Here is a 20703-nt window from a genome sequence, read left to right on the forward strand (position 1 = left end):
ATCATATTTTTATAGAAAAATACAAATTTGTTTTTGCAATGCATAAACATTATTAAAGGTGTAGTGAACATTTTTGAGTACAAATATTTTTTGTAATAGTTGAGCAAACATTCTTTTTACACGGCATGAACATTTTTTTAGTGTGTGTGATAGTACTTCAAAAAATTACTAAACTGTTTTTTTTGTATTTTTCAAGGTATAAGTAAATAAAAATAGATAAAGAAATAACGTGTGTGTCATCAGCATGAGGAAAATGTATGGTTAATGAGTCAGACTACTATTGGCTCCCTGCGGGCGAGCTGAGCTATTGTGCCGCATAAAGCGAGACATAGCTGCACCCCTGTCCGGCTATCCGCCCGACCCACGCGCATAATAATACTGTCCATTTACCATGTGGATGGTTGGCTTTTTTTAAGTAGATGTTGAGCGTTACTCCCTCCATTTCGAATTATTTTTACACACGTATAGATGTATCTAAATGTATTTTAGTTTTACATAAATTCATTTTAGGGACGAGTAATTTGGGACGGAGGAAGTAGCTTCCAGATTCACGGCATGACCATGAAATCACTAATTGAGGATTACCCATTTCAAAGATCACTCTCCCATTCTTAGATTGCGGCAAGTGGCGTGCTGCATGTGCGTCACTTGTCGCAACCAGAGAATTTTTTTCGTAAATTCATTTATTCAAAATGTTTTATCTTTTAAACCATGCGCTCAAATCTTGAACTGATTTTATCATTGAATTTTTCATGTTGAGATCTTCAACACTACATCCCATGTTGATAGGTTTTGACAAACCTTTTTCACAAAAAAATGTACGAAAAAACTGAGCCGGGAGCACTTATTTTTTTCCTTTGCGGAAACTGTTTCCGAAAGGCACGGCCATGCCTCTCGCGAAAGCAAATTCGTGCCTTTCACAAAAGCAAAATCATGCCTCTCACAAAAATCATGTTTTTTTTTCATTTCTGAAAGGCATGGTCGTGCCTCCCGCGGAAGTAAAACCGTGCGTCTCACAGAAGAAAAATAAAAGAGAAAGCGTGTTTTTTTTTGTTTCCGAGAGGCACGGCCATGCCTCTCACGAAAATAAAACCATACCTCTCGCGAAAGAAAGAAAAAGAACATGTTTTTTTTCATTTCCGATAAACAAAGTCTCTCGCGGAAGAAAAACAATACCTCTTACGAAAAAAATCACATTTTTAACATGAATTCTTTTTCCATCATAAAGTTAAGGAAGACCCATGAAAAACCAAGAAGTCAAAAATCCAAAAAAAACAAGTAAAAAGGCAAAAATACGTGGGGAAAAAAAGCAAAATCCGAAAGAAACACCTAGAGCCAGACACATGGTGGCGGCTGGGACGCTGTCAGCCCACCTTATGTGATTGTTGGGAAGGCTTCCGTGCTCAACTAGTTGCTCTTGGTCCACGTTGGTTGGAGTAGATTTGTGTGTGGGTGTGTGTGTTTGGTTGGAGTAGAGTGTACTCGCGTCGAGCGCACAGCACATCTACCAGGCCGTCCAGCCCATGTCCGTGTATCCTCAGAAAATGCAGATAAGGCCAACTCCACCACACGACCCTAAATTATCCGGTCCCGTTCGTCTAAGGTAAAACGGACAAACAAGACGTCCCAACACGCGACTCCATTCTAAAAAAACGTCCATTTCTGGTCCGCATTGCCTCATCCTGGGCGCAAACTTGGTCTGCCTTTGGGTGGAAAACGGACACAAGCGAACAATTTCACGTCGTCCTCGTCCAGGACGTGTCCTCTGCATGTGACCCCTTGGCCCGCCTGTCATCCTCTCTCTTTTTTATCTCCCATGGCCCACCATACCCACCCACCATCCTCTCTCTCCACCTTTTCTCCTCTCTTTTGCTCCTCTCTGCCGGTGCACGCAACCTCCGCCTACTACATGCACCGCCGCGGCACGCAGTAGCTCCTCGGCGCAACCGGCGGCGTGGCGAGCACGGTCGAGCAAGCGTGGCGTGTGGGAGCGCGGCACGGCGAGCTGGCGAGGCCATGGGCAGGCGAGCAGGCAAGGCCACGGGCAGGCGAGCGTGGATAGGGCGAGAAGAGCAGACGGGCGCACAGGGCGGGGCGGGAGGCGCGGCGCGCATGACGATGCTGGGCGCGCGGCGCGACGAGCTGGCCGGGCGGGGCGGCGCGCGGGGCGGGGGCCTGGCGCGGCGAGCTGGCCGGGCAGGGCTCCATCGCAGCATCGTTGTCGTCTCGCCAATCTTATGCTTCCACGACTATCGCTACCGCTTTGTGATAAAGTAAAGCATTACATCGCGATTGCATTGCATACAATAAAGCGACAACCATATGGCTCCTGCCAGTTGCCGATAACTCGGTTACAAAACATGATCATCTCATACAATAAAATTTAGCATCATGCCTTGACCATATCACATCACAACATGCCCTGCAAAAACAAGTTAGACGTCCTCTACTTTGTTGTTGCAAGTTTTACGTGGCTGCTACGGGCTTAAGCAAGAACCAATCTCACCTACGCATCAAAACCACAACGATAGTTTCTCAAATAGACTCCGTTTTAACCTTCGCAAGGACCGGGCGTAGCCACACTTGGTTCAACTAAAGTTGGAGAGACAGTCGCCCGCAAGCCACCTATGTGCAAAGCACGTCGGGGGAACCGGTCTCGCGTAAGCGTACGCGTAATGTTGGTCCGGGTCGTCTCGTCCAACAATGCCGCCGAACCAAAGTATGACATGCTGGTAGGCAGTATGACTTATATCGCCCACAACTCACTTGTGTTCTACTCGTGCATATAACATCAACATAAATAACCTAGGCTCGGATGCGGGGCGGCGTGCGGTGCTGGGCGGGGCGCGCGACGCGCGGGCCTGCGAGCGGCGAAGCTGGCCGAACGTGGCGGGGCTGGGCGCGCGGCGCGCGGGCGTGAGCGGGGCGAGCTGCCCGGGCGGGGCGGGGTGTGCGCGCGGCAAATGCCCAGGCGGCGGCGAGCGCCGAGGAGTTGGTCGCGACGCGGGCGAGGGCACGACGGTGGGCGGTGAGGCGGGCGCGCGGAGCGTGGAGCGGAGGCGCGGGCGAGCTCGGCAGCGGCGGCGGCACCAACAGCTGCGCCGGCGGAGCAAGAGCGCGGGCGTGGCATGGCGGCCGAGGCGGACGTTTTAGGGTTGGTTTGCGTGTCGGGCGCCTCCAACTAAACCCGGACATACATGTCCGTTTTGTGACCTATTGCCACCCCCCAAACGGACAGAATCCGAATAAAGCGGACGTCCGTTTGGGGTCGTGTGAGTGGAGTTGGCCTAAACATCCCGGCCCAGCCGACCCGGCCTTTCGCACCCGCTCTCAAACGAACCCGCCGTCCGGCGTCGCGCCGTCGTGGCCCCCAAAATTACTTGTGCTGGAAGCGTCGGCGCCGCGACGCGGCAGAAAGGGCAGCTCGCGACGCCGACCACGGAGGCCCAGCCCGGGGCGTCCTTTCTCCCCTCCTCCCCTTGCTTCTTCCTCTCCCCGGTTCAAAAGCCGGCACCCTCGCCGACAGATGCAGAGCGCACGGACGCGTGCCAGGCGTGCGCGGGGCCACGCCGCACCGCGCTCTCGCCGGCCAAGGGGCTCGGGCGCCGAGCCGGTCCGCGGCATCGCATGCCTTCTCTGACAAAAGGGCCGGGAAGATGGCCACACCGCCCTCCCTCCCATTCGGAAACCAGGTGTGCGGCGCCCAACCCCGTTCGTTGTCACAGCAGCAGTACTACTGCTAGTCGCGTCCCTTTTTCTTTCTTTTTGCGGGGACGCCAGATTGGCATTCAGCTCAGCTACAGTGTGTCCAGATCTGGAAGCAATTCAAAAGAAACCCACTAGTGGTACTGCCACGGAATCCTCCAGCTCCAACCGCTCCCGATCTTGGGCAAACAACACCAGCGGTACATCCTCGTGCTTTTTAGGTGGACGCAGGGCGTTTACATGCTGTCGGAAAAGCGAGCACGTCGAGCGGCGGCTAAATTTCATGTTTTGATCTTTTTCTGAAACCTATTCGAGATTTGATCCTAGTTTGAAAAAAATTTAAGATCTACTACTGCCAAGGACCATGACGGTAGGGTACCTCCTAAATATTAAACACAGTGCATGCTCATGCCTACCGCCAAGCACCTTGATGGTAGGGTTGTGCAGGCTACCGCCAGCCCGGCTGGCGGTAGCGAAGTTTCCTACCGCCAAAGTCCCTGGCGGTAGACTGTTTAGACCCTATCACCATGGATTCTGGCGGTAGCAAAAGGGTTGGATCTTAAAGATAATTCAAACTAGGTTCAAATCTCGAATAGGTTTTAAAAAAAAGGTCAAAACACAAAAATTTGCCTCGAGCGGCCTCAACAAAGATCGCCCGCAGCTGCAAGGAACCCAACCCAACGGAGCACGGCGAAATAATGGAGATCCTGGCAATGATGGGGCCATGTCCACCATTGGCACGGGAGGCAGCTCACCCAACTCTCCATGCGCCCCATGTGTGTCCTCCTCTTCTACGTCTGCCCGCACCCAGCACCGGCAGCACGCCATTTCAACGCCGCCCCGTTAGGTGGCGCCGCTGAGCTCAATGCACACACACATGCATGCAACCAAACCAACCCCACAGCCGACCGTGGTTTGTTCTACAGCAACACAGGCAAACAATTTCAGACGACTCAGGGAACCACTTCCCATACGCTGAATCGCCGAGCAGTTGAACCAACCCAAATTCCATTACAACATCATATATCATGTCCATCACCCATGGTGCCAAAAAGGAGCGGCGGCGTCCGCCGGTCAGCAATCTAACCCTTGCATCACCCCAGACCAACGCCACCGGAGCCAACAGTTCAACGACCACCATACACACGTTACATTACAAAAGCTAACTACCACTGCGCCAACACAGCCAGCCATAGACAAGTCTTGCCCAAGAAAACTTACCTACAAGCGACGAATTATTACCCATCCAAGATGAACCCAAAAAATCGTTAGCCGTGGCGTCGCGGTTGGAGCAGCAGCAGCGCGCGCCCGAGGCATCGGCAGCAAACAAAATGTATAGCTGTTGGGAAGGAAAGGCCTAGGAGCAGCATGCATGGCTACCTTTACAAAGCTGTTGCTATTGTGTATTGTATGGAATGGAGGAGGAGACTGGGGGGAGGTCTGCTGTATCATCATCTGGTATACTAAAATTTCGCGGGGGAGGATATCTACACAGCATCTCACGAGCTCGACAGGGTCGCGGCGGGCAGCGCCGGCGTCGAGGCCTTCTTCGTCGCGTTGTTGGGGGCCTCGCCCCAGTGCCACAGCATGCTCTCCCAGAAGCAGAACTTCTCGAAGCAAATCTTGAGCCTCTTGTCAGTGATGTTCCGCTTCCAGTGCCCGTCCGTGAAGTTGGCCTTCTCCGCCTGCCTCCGCTCCCACTCCAGCCCCGCCTTCAGCCTCGACCTCAGGAGGCAGTAGCTCTGCAGCTTCTTGGGCATCTTGTCATGCACCTTCCACCACCGCGTGTGCGCGATGTCGCTGGCAAACTCCCGCAGTATCGGAACGTTCCAGTTGCAGTCGTAGTCCCGGAAGCATAGCCATGGCTTGCGGCCCAGGTAGTGGAGGACGTAGAGGATCGGCGGGTTGGCGCCGAACAGCTGGGTCTTCTTCGCCTTCACCTCCTCTTCGTCGCCCTCCCAGAAATGCTTCAGGAAGTTCATGTGCTTTGGAATCCGATGCCACCATGTGAATATCTCGTTCAAGTATCCCTGATCGCCACCATTGTAAGATGTGATCTCGTTGATGTGATTCATTAACAGCTGGAATGTGCAGTTTGAAGGCTCGATAACCATGACACCAGAGTTGAAGAGTGTTGCATTGTTGCCAGTTGCACTGATTTCCGGCATTGTAAACAGGAAATCAATGTTCCTCAGGATGAGCAGATCAGCATCTATGAATATGATCTTGTCATAATCCGTCAGCTGCCACAACCGGAATTTGCTGTAGTTCCACTCATTGTAAGCATCACGCTCAGCCTTTGGGTTCCGTATCCTCTCGATTATTCTCACCTTCCAACCCGCAGATTCAAGGCCCTTCCGGTGATGGTCACTTATGGTGTCATCAACAAGAATAACAAAGTCCCTTGTTGATCCTGCTTGACGAATGCTTTGAGCTGCTGCAATTGCGCCACAGACATACTCGCTTGCTGAATGCAGTATGGTAGCATATGCTTCTCTGCGTCGGTCTACCGAGTAAAGTCTTGCTGTAAGAGAGAGGATTGGTGTCACTCATCAAAAAATTCCAAGCAATACAGGGACAACACTAAAAAGGCATAAAAGCAAATTTTCAATCATGACAATATTCGAACCAAAGATGGTGATGTTCCCTATATGATAAAGCAGAGAGACTGCTATATATTTCAACTGCCACAGATGGATAGCTCTTCCAGGCATTGTGGATATTCAAATTAGCAAATCAACAGATGAGTAGATGACAAACATTTGCAAAAGGTAATGAGGAATAATTAGCATATTTCTATGCAGAGACATTGAAAACAGCAGAGATAGTAATCAACTTACATTTTGCTTTGAGTGGAACAGCAAGCTCACAAGATCCAATCGGAAGTCTAAGCTTCTCCTTTAATGCCTTCGAGTCAGGCTTGTATAGCCAAGCATTGCCTTCATGTTTCTTAAGATTCTTGCAAGAGAAGAGATTCGGAAGAGGGAAGCACTCCGTCACAAACATCACATGTACCCCCCGGTTGCCTCTTGCGGCAGTCACGGCCAATTTTGCTGCTGACAACTGCAGATGCAACCGCGCAACATCTCTGGACCACCCGCCAACTCGGGTACAGGGAAGCTTCACAGCAATAACATCAAAGTGTGTCCCTCTTGGGAAATTAGGCTCTGGAAGCGATGGACAAGATGGTATCTCTGTTTCTTCCTCCTCATCAATCCATTCAGGGTACAGTGTCTGCCAGGTGATGCTTTCATTAGCATGCTCCAACCTTATGATCGAAAACTCACTTTCTGGGAGCAATTGTGTCCAAGACCCGAACTCAGTGCTGTTAAAATTCAAGAGTCCGACCTTGAGCTTCTGCTCACCACCATTCAGACTTTCGATAGTTTTATACACATCATCCCACTGAACGGGCATAGTAGATACATATCGCGGATCAGGGATAGTCTTATCCCATATCCATCCAACATTAACAAACCTGCAAAGCACATGAACACGATGAGCTTCAGGGCAATATGCAGCTTACCATATACAGATACCAACCTAGCCTAGTGTAAAGTAATGTTCTACGTGTAGTACTAGCTGTTACAACAAGATACTCTTCATACATATATACTTACCGAGAATTGGACTGCAACTGATGCTCGTACACAGACGGAGTGTATAGAAGTGTCAGAAATGCAGCAGACATGATAGCGAAGAGCAAAAGTTGCAAGGATCGGAACTTGCAGCCGGAGCTTTTCTCTAGAACAAATACATCAAACTTTTCAACCTCTTTGAAACTTTTACTTTTCTGGGTCCTTCTTTTAGCTGTGTCATCACTGCAACAGAGGAGATAGTCAAGAGACAGCAAGTCAGTAACGGAACAGCGAAGTACTAATTCTGGCCAAGATAAAGTCGGAACTCAGAAGCTATCTCTACAATAAAAAGTCTTACTATATTGGTATAAACATTTTTTTGGTACTGATACCACGAGAGCAGTAGAGTTCTGCTCCTAGCTTTCATTTTGTTATGCAGGAAGATGAATTTTTCCGTTTTACTTTTGTCAATATCACACTTGGTAGATGCTAGACACTCAATAGGCACTGGGAGCTTTGGCTAGGCAGATGAAACCAAAAACTCTGCCTAAGATTTATAGAGGATATATAGGAGAATTTCTGAAGAAGTGTTATTTCCCAATATAACAGATTATATTAAAATATTTGTTAGTCCAAAATCAAAACTCTGAAATAGGCACTTCTGAAGAAGCAGGTATGATTTCCCAAAGTAACTAGCTTATATTAATATATTTTTTATCTGAAGTACAAGGAAGGAAGTGATCCAACTTGGTTCCGAAGGTCCCTATCAGAACAACCACTTGTACCAAAATAACAACAAAATAAGCCTACAAGCAAGCCACGCCCTGGTGCTTTCCTTTCCTCACCCCATTGCTTTGCTTACAACCACAAAGATAGCTTTCATGGTGCTTTCCTAGGTGATGGTGTTTGGTTTTTCTTGGAGGCTGCACTATATATGCTTATGCTCAGAAGGTTCAGAAGACCAGCCCCCATGAGCGGCTAACATGCATTGCAACACTAAAACTAAAGTACCCCCGCACCACTTTTAACAGGAGAAACTGCAGCATCCAATATTGGGAAGTGATCACACACTAAAGTGATTTGGCTATCGAGGAGAAAAAAGGCTAAGGGGAACAAAAGCCCGCACGTTTCTCCGCACCGAGGATTAAAAAAGATGAAGCAAATGAAAACCAGCGCACTCATCTATTCCTCCGGGCCTCTGCTTTATTAGCCGCATCTTTTAGAAAAGGAGAGCACCACTAATCACAGAGATTCCCGGTACCTAACCTAATCCCTCCATGTTTCTTGGTCTCAACGCTCCGATTAGCAGTTTTAATACCGGCAAACACGCGAAGAAAAGCCGCACGAAGATGAGCAGTCCCAGGTGTAGAGATATAGAAACTTTGCAGTAGCGTCAATGCCGTTAACATCACAAAGACTGATGACAGGAGACCAAGGTTGCCGGATTCACTCCGTTCGCCGCGCACCGAAGAGTCAAACACAACCCCAAAAACCTGGCATTTTCTAGAGGAAATGATCCCCAATTGTCACCCTCAGGCCACCGGCATGAAGAGAGTGTACCGGAGCTGACCAACTCAACGTGCCCACTGCGGAGTGCACATGGAGCCAATGCGTCAGTAGGAGAGATTTAATAGGTTTCGGTGACAAGGAGCGGTCTCCGGGGCCAAATCCGCAGTGAGGAACACATGAGCACCGACAACTGGCCCCACCATAATAACAGAAAGTCTGGAGCTGGGTTACCGAAACCATTAGCATCTCCTAAATATGGGATCAAAACCACCGCCAGAAATGCAGGGCAGATCCCTGGCCGGTAATAAGAACAAAATCAGGTTAAAAAGAGGGCGCAAGAACCAACAGATTCATGGCAGTTCCGGCATCTTAGCAACGGAAAAGAGGGCGCATTCTCGCTGCATCTCTAACGGGAAGTGGTACTGGTGGTAGCATATGTGGGTGGATGGATGGATGCCATAAAGGCGCTGCAACCACCAACGGCACCACCTACAAGATCAGGGAAGTTATGGAGGAGGAAGGCACCATGGACGGACGGACGGACGGACGGCAGCGGAGAGGAAAGAACGGCATCTTGTGCAGGGTACCATGGCGGTACGGGATTACTACGCCGTGGTAATCGCCACAGAAACGGCTTGGTTAGCACATGGCGGCACATGGCAGGGCGCATCTGCAGGCCAGATTAGCACGCAAGCGGCATCTCCTCGAGTATCACCAGCTAAAAAAGGTACGGGCGTACAGAAAAGTGGGTATTTTTCTCTTCGGATCGAGCCGAGGGGTGGGTTCTGCTCTGGGGAGGGAGATCTTACGCTGCTCCGGCCGGCCGGTACCGCGCCTCCAGGGAGCCCATGGGGGTTCGCTTTCACTCTGTCTGGATGAAGCCTCCTCTGGTCTGAGCTGAGCTTTGCAGCCTGCCTGCCTGCCTCTCCGGCCTCAGGCCGACCGCGCAGTCGCTGCCCCGGTTGCGCTGCTTCTCATCTGAAAACAGAACACGGGAGGATTCGTGTGAGCTTGAAGTTCAGCAAGCCAAATAATGCTACGCAGAAAGGGGATAAGCAGATGAACAGACGAGCATGTGGGGATGAACAGTAGCGCAGGGGAGAAAATAAGAACAGAAAAAGATGAAAATATCGGAGAGCAATGCGAAATAAAGCGGCAAGCCAAATCTGACAGCCCCAACCAACCCAGAGCGCCATGGCTCAAAGCATCTGAGAAAGAAAAGAAAAAGAAAAAAAGCAAGGAGAAAAGGGCAAATCTGCTCGGGGGGGGGGAGCGAGCAAGAACCAGCGACCAAATCGGGCAAATGAGGCGACCCAGCGGAAGAGCCAAGAACAGATCAGGCGGCGCCCGGCCGAAAGAGAAAACGCATCCGGCCAAAAGGCCGAGCAAGCCAAGAACAGCACAAGCATGGGGGAAGAAGGGCACGCCGGCGCGACGACCTACCCGTAGCGCAGCTGCGGAGGAGGCGGCGGCGGCAATGGGGGCAAGAACAGCAGGAACAAGAGGACGGACGGACGCAGTCGGTGGTGGTGGCTGTGCGCTTGTGTGGCTCCGGCTGCCCCTCTCTCTGCAAAAGCTCTCAGAGGGGGGAAGCAGGAGGAGAGAGTTTTATAGAGAGGGAGAGAAGGGGGGAGCCGTGCAGGCAGGAAGCTTAGCGCACAAAAGGGGGGAAGCAGGAGCGGGTTAAGCAAAGCGGACTGGAAACGGGCAGTGGGTTCACCCCGGGGAAAAAATGTAATCTTTGCCGGCCGGCTGGCCGCTCCTCGGGTCCCCGGCGTGCACGGCAAGGCCCAAATCTCGCAGGGGGAGGGGAGGGGAGGGACCAGGGGCGATTTGGGGAGGGGAGGGGCGGTCGCCGTCGGTGAGAATTGTTACCCTAAAAAGAGGGAGATAATGACGGGGTCCGGGGGAAACCAGGAAGGAAGGGGTTAGATTGGGCTGGAGGATACCCGGATCACAACCAAGTTGGCGGTTATGAGCTGCCAGAAATAACACCAGGTTTCGTTTTATCTGTACCCTAGGGCTTTTCCAGCGGGTTGAGGTCAGATGTTGAGTAGTAGTAGTATCTAAAACAACATGCCAAACAAAATGGGACCTATAATTGGACCCTAATCAATGAATGACACACGCCTTATCATGACCTATTCATAACTTATCATAATCATTGGACAAGTTTTGAGGATACGACACCGCGATAAAAAACCCGTAGAAGGTGTATCGGTGCACAAATTTAATGCATAATAAGATGCACCGTATGACACAATGCACAGAGAATGTCCCCGTAAGGCACTAATAAGTGCCACGCGGAAACTTCGAATGCGAATTGCCGTGCTAAAATCGAGTCATGTTCTTGCGTGTATTTTTTTACATGTGTTTAGATTGTGCGGTGTGGTTATCTTTTTGTCGAATCTTAAAGGAATTCCAATAAGCATGCACCCTTTGAATATATGTTGGGGTCTAGGAGAAACTGGAAGGGGTTAAAATTGGCCTGCAAAGTGATCGGGTTATCAGAAAGGCGGCGGTGTTTTTTCTTTCTTTCGAACAGAAGGTGTTGATTTAAGAGATTCCAAAAATAACAACAAATCTTGTATAGTAGCTTGAAGTAAGTGAGAGAGTGTATACTTTACTTAGGGTACTTCGATGGAGACGTGGTCAGTTGTATCTAAAACATGCCAAACGAAATATCAACCTACAATTGGACGCCATGTTAATGAGCAAGAGAAGCCTTATCCTAATGTAGACAGGACTTACCATATTCACAAGGCCCTAGATAGGTTTTGAACATAACCGGTAAGATATAAACTCGAAGAGAGCGTGTATCTAGACAGATTATCTTTTTAGTAAATATTAGACATAATTCTGACGCATAACATGCACCATAAGATACAGTGCACCAAAAACGTCCTTGTGAGCTACTCCCTCTGTACCAGAATATAAGATGTTTTTGCAGATTAAATTGGACTACAAAAACATCGTATTTTTTCGTACGACTGTTCCTGGGGTCCCCGGTGAAAGATCGTGGATGTCGCCTAGAGGGGGAGGGTGAATAGGCGTTTTAAAATAATTACGGTTTTGGTTTGAACAAATGCGGAATAAACCTAACGGTTAATTTGCCAAGCACAAAGCCTAAAACAACTAGGCTCACCTATGTGCACCAACAACTTATGCTAAGAAAGATAAGCAACTATGTGATAGCAAGGTATATGACAAGAAACAATATGGCTATCACAAAGTAAAGTGCATAAGTAAAGGGCTCGGGTAAGAGATAACCGAGGCACGAGGAGACGACGATGTATCCCGAAGTTCACACCCTTGCGGATGCTAATCTCCGTTTGGTGCGGTGTGGAGGCACAATGCTCTCCAAGAAGCCACTAGGGCCACCGTAATCTCCTCACGCTCTCGCACAATGCAAGATGCCGTGATTCCACTAAGGGACCCTTGAGGGCGGTCACCGAACCCGTACAAATGGCAACCCTTGGGGGCGGTCACCGAACCCGTACACTCTGGCAACCCTTGGGGGCGGTCACCGGTACCCGTCAAATTGTTCGGGGCGATCTCCACAACCTAATTGGAGACCTCGACGCTTGCCCGGAGCTTTGCACCACAATGATTGAGCTCCGAACACCAACAACCGTCTAGGGAGCCCAAGCACCCAAGAGGAACAAGCTCAAGGGTACCAAGCACCCAAGAGTAATAAGCTTCTCAACTTGTAACTTCCACGTATCACGTGGAGAACTCAAACCGATGCACCAAATGCAATGGCAAGGGCACACGGAGTGCCCAAGTCCTTCTCTCTCAAATCCCACCGAAGCAACTAATGCTAGGGAGGAAAATGAGAGGAAGAACAAGAAAGAGAACACCAAGAACTCCAAGATCTAGATCCAAGGGGTTCCCCTCACATAGAGGAGAAAGTGATTGGTGGAAATGTGGATCTAGATCTCCTCTCTCTTTTCCCTCAAAAACTAGCAAGAATCCATGGAGGGATTGAGAGTTTAGCAAGCTCGAAGAAGGTCAACAATGGGGGAAGAACACGAGCTCAAAGGATAAGGTTCAAAGGGGAAGAAGACCCCCCTTTATAGGAGGGGGAAAATCCAACCGTTATCCCCCACTCAGCCCCGCAGAGAGCGGTACTACCGTGGAGGCAAGGCGGTACTACCGCTCATAAGCGGTACTACCGCTCCCCTTCAGCGGTACTGTCGCGCCAGAAGAAAAGGGGCTGGGGCTGGGACCCAGAGCGATACTACCGTGGAGGCAGGGCGGTACTACCGCTAATAAGCGGTACTACCGCCACTACTACCGCAGCAAGTGCCGCAAAACCCGACACGAGAAAAAGCGCACTCGAGTCGAGGCGGTAGGAGCACGGAGCCGCAACGGTACTACTGTTGAGACCATCAAGCGGTACTACCGCTCCGAGGAGCGGTACTACCGCTGTGGCCCGCGGTACTACCGCTGCGGAGCGGTACTGCCGCTTGTGACTCCTCAGCGGTACTACCGTTGGGTACCACGGTACTACCGCTGGGACCCTGACAAAAACCACACTCAAGAAAATCAGAACTGCCATAACTTCTGCATATGAGCTCCGAATTGAGCAAACTCAAGTTGTTGAAAACAAGACGACGAGTAGCATCAAAACAGCGACTGGTTATAGTAAGAAGAGGCAGGGGAGGAATGCCAACAAATAGAGGAGTGAAACCTCCAACCGAGAAGAACCGGCAAAACCTCCAACATCGAAAACATCATAGAAGAAGCATGCGAACTCCGTTTTCGATGAACTCAAGCTTGTCATCAAGATGACCATAAGCTCTAAGACTCACAAAGAGAACCAAACAAGAACCAAGAAAGATGATGCAAGGATGCAATGGTTTGAGCTCTCTACGAACGATACGATCAAGCTACTCATCGAGAGCCCCCCTTGATAGTACGGCAATCGATCCTATAACCCGGTCTCCCAACTACCATCATGAGACCGGTAAAATAGAAAACCTATCAAGGGCAAACCTTTGCCTTGCACATGGTCCACTTGAGCTAGATGATGACGATCTTGACTTCCTCAAGTTGGACCACCTTTCTTGATTGTGTTGGCACGATGAAGACTAGATGATTGCTCCCCCATAGACCACTATGGGTGAGCCACTCTTCGGCACATCTTCACAAGTCCATTGTCACCACAATGGCCGGCAAGCTTCAAGCACTTGATCTCTTCGCGATGATCCACTTGAACTTGCACACGGCAATCTTGATGACGATCACCACTTGATGTCATCCTCTCCATGGGTTGAGAGATATCTTCCTCTTGACACAAGCCCATGAACATGTACCTAACCCCACGTAGAACTCTCACATAGACCATGGGTTAGTACACAAAGCACAATGGACAATGCTTACCAAACCATGGGATCACTTGATCCCTCTCGGTACATCTTCTATGCTTTGTGAGTTGATCAACTTGATACACTCTTGACTTAGTCTTTATCAACCTTGAATCTTTCCAACTCTCTTCGTTTGGATGATGTCTTGAAGGTAAACATGAATGATCACACAATCTTCTTCTTCAAGACATGCTTGCAATAAGCTCAACTCTCAAATGACCAATCTTTGGATAATTCCTTGAATAGCACCTTGGTCGACACAAACTTTTCTTGAAACCAACACATGTACTCCAAGAAAAGCCTATGGACAAAACCTTCAAATATAACTCAAGGCAACCATTAGTCCATAGAGATTGTCATCGATTTCCAAAACCAAACATGGGGGCACCGCATGTTCTTTCACCCGGCGTGCACGACAAGTGCCAAATCTTGCAGGGTGAGGGACCAACGGCGATTTGGGGAGGGGCAGTCGCCGGTGAGAACTCTTAGGCGTCCTAATAAGAGGGAGATAATGGGGTCTGGGAGAAACTAGAAATGTGTTAAATTGGCCTCAGAAAACCCAGATCACAACCAAGTTCGCGGTTATGAGTTGCCAAAAATAACAACAGGTTTTGTTTTAAGTATACCTTAGGGCATTTTTAGTGCAATGAGGTCAAATATATCTAAAACGAACATGCCAAACAAAATACAACCCATAATTGGACCCTAATTAATGAATAACAGATGAATCGTGATAATTTATACATAACTTATCATAATCACGAGGCCTCGGATAAGTTTTGAACAGTAAGATACAAACTAGTTGGGGGTTTATCTAGATGCAAATTTAATGCATAATGAGATGCGCCAAGAATGTCCCCATATAAGGTACTAATAAGTTATGCCAAACAAAACACCGACCCACAATTGTACACCTCGTTAATGAACAAGAGAAGCCTTATCATAATGTATACATGACTTACCATAATCACAAGAGCTTTGAACATACACCGGTAAGATATAAACTTGAAGAGAGCGTGTATCTAGATCGATTATCTTTTTAGTAAATATCTATACATATTTTTTATGCAAAAGATGCACCATAAGATACAATGCACCAAGAATGTCCAAATAAGGTACTAATAAGTTGACGCGGGAACTCCGAAGGCATATTCTTCCACTAAAATGTGGTCATGTTTTTGCACATATTTTTACAAGTGTTTAGATTGGGTGGCGTGATTATTAGTTTTATCGACGTTGGGTGGACTCATAAGGAATTCCAATAAACTTGCGTCCATTGAATATACGTTGGGGTATGAGAGAAACTGAAAACGGGTTTAAATTGGCCCAAAGAATTTTCAAATTAATTAGATGGCTGTGGTGTTTTTTCTCTTTCTTTCAAAGAGAACGGTGATGATTCAAGAGATGCCAAAAATAACAGCAAATCTAGTATAGTAGTTTAAAAGTATATACCTTACTTAGGGCACTTTGATGAAGACATGATCGGTTGTGTTAAAAACATGCCAAACAAAGTACCGACCTACAATTGTACACCTCGTTAATGAACAAGAGAAGCCTTTATCATAATGTATACATGACTTACCATAATTACAAGACACTAGATAAGTTTTCAACATACACTGGTAAGATATAAACTTGAAGAGAGCGTGTATCTAGACATATTATCTTTTCAGTAAATATCTAGACATAATTTTGATGCATAAGATGCACCTTGTGATGGTAATAAGACCTATGTTTGGACCCTAATTAATGAATAACAGATGCCTTATCATAATATATGCATGACTTGTCATAATTACAAGGCCCCGGCTAAGTTTCGAAGATACGACGGTAAGATACAAACCCATAGAGGGTGTATCTAGACACAAATTTAATGCATAATAAGATGCACCATATGATGCAATGCACCAAGAATGTCCCTATAAGGTACTAATAAGTTGACGCCGGAACTCTGTATGCATATTGTTGCACTAAAATGCGGTCATGTTTTTCCACATGTTTTTTTTACAGTTGCTTAGATTGGATGCCATGTTTTTTTATCAAGGTTGGGTGGAGTAGTAAGGAATTCCAATAAACATGCGTCCATTGAATATAGTTTGGGGTCTAGGAGGAGCTCCAAAGGGATAAAATTGGTGTAGAGAGTTATTGGATTATTAGAGCGACTGTGGTGTTTTGCTTTCTTTCGAAGAGAACGGCGGTGATTTAAGAGATGCCAAAAACAACAGCAAATATAGTATAGTAGCTTTTAGTATAGACCTTACATAGGGCCCTTTGATGGAGGCAAGGTCGGTTGTATCTAAAACATGCCAAATGAGATACCGACCTACAATTGGATGCCTTGTTAATGAATATCTATGAGACAATGTATACATGTCTTACTATAATCACAAGGCTCTAGATAAGTTTGAACATACACGAGTAAGATACAAACTTGAAGAGAGTGTATCTAGACACAATTTAAAGGCTTAATATGCACCATAAGATACAAGCACCGAGCATGTCCTTATGAGGTAACAGTTGATTGTGGGAACTTCGGATGGAACTTTTCGAAAAAGAGATTGACTATGAGAACTTTTTTTTGCGAGAGAAAATTTCAATCTATTCATCAATCATGGCGGTACAGAGAACATGAGAGGTAATAAAAATTACAACTAGGTCTATGGACCACCTAGCGACGACTACAAGCACTGGAGCGAGCCGAATGCGCGCCGCCGTCATCGTCCCTCCATCACCGGAGTCGGGCAAACCTTGTTGTAGTAGACAGTCGGAGATTGACTATGAGAACTTGAAATGCATAAATGACACATTAAAATGTAGCCATGTTTTTTGTATTTTTGTTCACAAGTATTTTATGTTAGGTAGGGTGATTTCTCTTCATGATATTGGGTGGAGACATGAGTAGTTCAAATAAATTATGCATCCATTGAATATAGATTGTACCTCATCCATTTCAAGAAGAAACACATGTTAGCTTCAACTTGTATATCAAGGAGGAGATCGATACGAGTTTGAGTCTCCAATCGCCTCTTCGCCATGCTCGCCTCGTTGTGTTGTGTCCTCCCATGCAAGAATAAAACCGGCGTAGAAAAAGAGAAAAAGGAGAAACATCTCGTTCACGAGAGAAGCGTAGACAGTAATCGCATAAAGAGATTAAATTATGAAAGCGTGCTTTCTCTTCAGGGCGACGGCACATGCAGGGCAATTTAGTCCAAAACAACGTTACTCCGGGAGTACGTGGTGAGTTATCAAAAAAGTACTCCTTTTTAAAAAGCCAATATGCGTTTCTTTTCAAAATAGAATAATATTGACATGAAAAAATAGAAATGGATTTAAATGATTTTGACTCATTAAAATGATGGGAATCCATACACGATTTATAAAATATGTAAGAACATGGTGTCAAACACATGGGGTGTTTTATGAAGGCGGTATGTAACCCGTGACAAAATAACAAATGGTTTTATCCTACACAGCAAAAACATTCGGCGGCCGCGTGTGCCACACAATTGGTTTGGTATTTGTGCAAAATGAAAATGTATGTGATACACATCATGTTTTTCCGCAATGTTTGCGGAGTGGCTGCAAAAAGAAAACCCCACGGATATCACTCTAAACCATGTCAACATCTTCTTCTTTCCAAATCCATTAGGCAAATTACCCTATTATTTCCCAACTAATCGGCAACACGTATATAATCGTACTTGTGTCGGCGCCCCTTTCACGGAACGGGTAGGATAACAAGCGAGGGGAATCACGAACGGAACTCTCAACCTCCTCCACCGCGCATATGCGTACGCATGTGCACGCTGTAAGCAGATGAGATTTACTACGTGCGCGTACGCGAATTAAAGAAAGCCGTTCGCTTTGACCTGCTTTGACCACGCCGCACTTGGATCAGCTTGACGTGTCCTGTGGTCACACTGCACTGCCACTGGCAATGCCGTGTGAAGCCATGCCTGACTTAAAGCAGATCCAAACGACCGTCGCCAACGCGCTGGATCAAATCGGAGACGCGTAATGATAATAACCTAATGGCCACCAGGAACCTTCCTAGTAGTAGGAGTAGCTAATGGGAATGGCTAGTAGTACGGGGTAGGGTTTGCTGTTCTCCTAGGAGTACAAAAATACTAGTCCTACTTTGTACTGTCGATCTACAACGTGAGCCAGCTTTTGTTGCTGTTGTTGGTGTCTTCGACCAACCGTTTGACCTAAAAAAGGCGGCCACTGTTCGGCCATCCTAGACCTGCAGTTGAGCCGTGCCCCCGCCGTCTGTACGTGCAAAAACGTGCCCGCCGTTCCGTTTTTGTGGCCAGTGGCCGCTGTTACCATGCCCTGGAGTGGACCGGCAGCAGCTAACGCTCCTCCGGTGTCGTTAGGGTTGTTATTGCCGGCGTCAGATCAGATCAGCTGCAAATGGACATTCCTGGCGTACTCAAGGGCCTCCACCGACGTTCGGAGCTCGCATGTGTCTGACAGGGAGAAACGCTGCCATGCCACCATCATCATCATTCATCACCATCGTCTCGGGTAGGAAGTGGATGGAGATGGAAGAGGAGAACGGGGCAGCAGAAATGAACTCGATTCGAGCTGTGGGGGTCGTCGTCCTTGGACTGAAACGTGATGATGGCGTGCAGTGTCTCGCTGTCCCGCGGAGGGAGGGAGGGGGGGGTGTCGGACGGGCCATCCCGTCCCCCGTTCCGGCCCGAGCATTCACTCCCCGTCTTGCGTTCTAGGGGTAACCTGTCCGGTGAGAAAACGAGCCCCGCCTACAGAGAAGAAGTTGGGGAAATCGGTGGTACTGGCCGTACGTACGTGCTCGCTGGTCCATGCATGCACCGGTGCGGCCCCGTTTGGTTTGGTGTGGGTGGGGGGTGCGGCCACCTGGCTGGCGCGAGGCGATTCAATTCACATTCCTGGCGGTGCGGTACTGTAGGATAGGACCTAGCCGTGCCGAGACCAACAAAGGTGGCGACCGGAGACCCTCCCTGGTCAGTTTTTATTAGGTGGTGACTGACTTGGTTAGGGAGACTCGTTCGCCGGCTCGCCCGACCGCGGCTGCGCCAACCCGCTCACGGGCTCTCGGCGCCATCCCCGGCTCTCCGTCCGTTCGTGCGTGGACGCGTACGTCGGCAACGAGACGCGCCCTCCCGCTCCCGCGCGTGGCGTTTCGATTCTCCATCCAGAAGGCCTCGGCGTTGCGCCGTTACTGCTCCCTAGCTCGTCTTCATCCGCGGGAAGGAGCCTCTCCCTCGTTGGAGCTGGAAGAAACGCTCGTCTGAAACTGAAACTCAGGTTGGGACGTCGATCCGCTCCGACCGGCTTTCACGGGGACAGACGCCAGTGAGATACCACTTGTACTACCACTAGATCGATCTTCGATCTTGTCACGCATGCCGCCCAGCTAGCAGCGGTTGTCAAGCACGGGCTGACGGGCGCTTTCACATGCCCGCGTCGCATAGGAACGCAGGCAAAAGGCAGCTAGCGAGAGCTAGCTCTGCCTTTTTGGGTCGGAGCCAGCGCATCCTCCTCTTCATTGGGTGCTCCAGCACCGGCTGCTAGCCCCTGTGTCTCGCGTCGGCCATCACGGCCCGCAAGCTCCATCGATCCCAGAATTCTTCGCCGGTGGGAACGGAATGGACGGACCTGGGGACACTGCGAGTGGAGGGTGGCTTGCTTGTGCCATCCATCCGCGCCATCAATGGCGGTAACGCGCGCCTAGCTAGCTAGCTATCTCCAACTGATGCTCTACTCCATTAAATTCCGCCTTGCTTGTCCGATGGCGCCTTCCGTTACCTGTATCCTGGAGTATATATGCCAATCGTATACGTAAAGCCTAGTATTCCGTTAAGCCCTGCATGGATAATGCATAGATAGATAGACCTCTGCGTTACCAGTAACGGCGCCTGCAAAGAGCAGCGGTGGTGTAAAAACTTATGCAAATCTCTCTTTTTTTGCCTCGAGCTGCCAAAGGCGGAGAGAAAGGCGAAAGAAAAGCTTGGCGTACGCAATGATTCTTCCTTGGGTGAACGAACGTCTCCACGCCTTTAACGTACCACGCACCGACTAATCTCGATCTGCCCTTTTCCCGCTCGCCCCTTTCGCTTTCCCCGTGCCTCCGGCCGCTGGCCGCTTCCGATCTGGTCCGAGGTGGAAGACGGTGAAAGAAAAGCAAGATTTTCACCGTTGCTCCGCTCATTCCGGCTCCCGCAATGACAATTGGGCGGTACAATGATTATCAGCTGGCAAACATTGGTAGTAGCCCGCGCATCATCGCCTAACCCGCGAATGCTCTTGCACGTTGGTGGCAACGAAAAGGGCAGCGATGGAATGATCCTGCGAGTTATTGTGCGCCACATTGCAGGTGGCGGTTGGGCCGGCCTTTCTTTCTTTCTTAACTCCCCGGAGAAGACGAGCGAGCTCGGCGGCCCGGAGAGGGGGAAAGCGACCGGACCGGAGCGGTGCAGAGCCACGGACGGGCGTGTAGCTCGGCGGAATTTTGATGATGACCTCTCTCTATCGTCGGCGTTTTTAAATAGCCGAAC

General features: G+C 48.8%; 1 protein-coding gene across 1 annotated transcript; it reads right to left on the reverse strand.

Moving 5' to 3' along the window:
* Positions 1 to 4696: 4696 nt before the first annotated feature.
* Positions 4697 to 10480, reverse strand: LOC125545614 (UDP-glucuronate:xylan alpha-glucuronosyltransferase 1-like). The gene is made up of 5 exons (XM_048709626.1): positions 10236 to 10480; positions 9602 to 9770; positions 7326 to 7526; positions 6546 to 7183; positions 4697 to 6229 (listed from the first exon to the last, which is right to left on the reverse strand). Exons 2-5 carry the CDS (start codon positions 9640 to 9642, stop codon positions 5205 to 5207), a joined length of 1905 nt encoding a protein of 634 aa, XP_048565583.1. The 5' UTR covers positions 9643 to 9770; positions 10236 to 10480; the 3' UTR covers positions 4697 to 5204.
* Positions 10481 to 20703: the final 10223 nt, after the last annotated feature.

Source organism: Triticum urartu, chromosome 3 (assembly GCF_003073215.2).
Source record: "Triticum urartu cultivar G1812 chromosome 3, Tu2.1, whole genome shotgun sequence".
NCBI classification, from domain to species: Eukaryota; Viridiplantae; Streptophyta; class Magnoliopsida; order Poales; family Poaceae; genus Triticum; species Triticum urartu.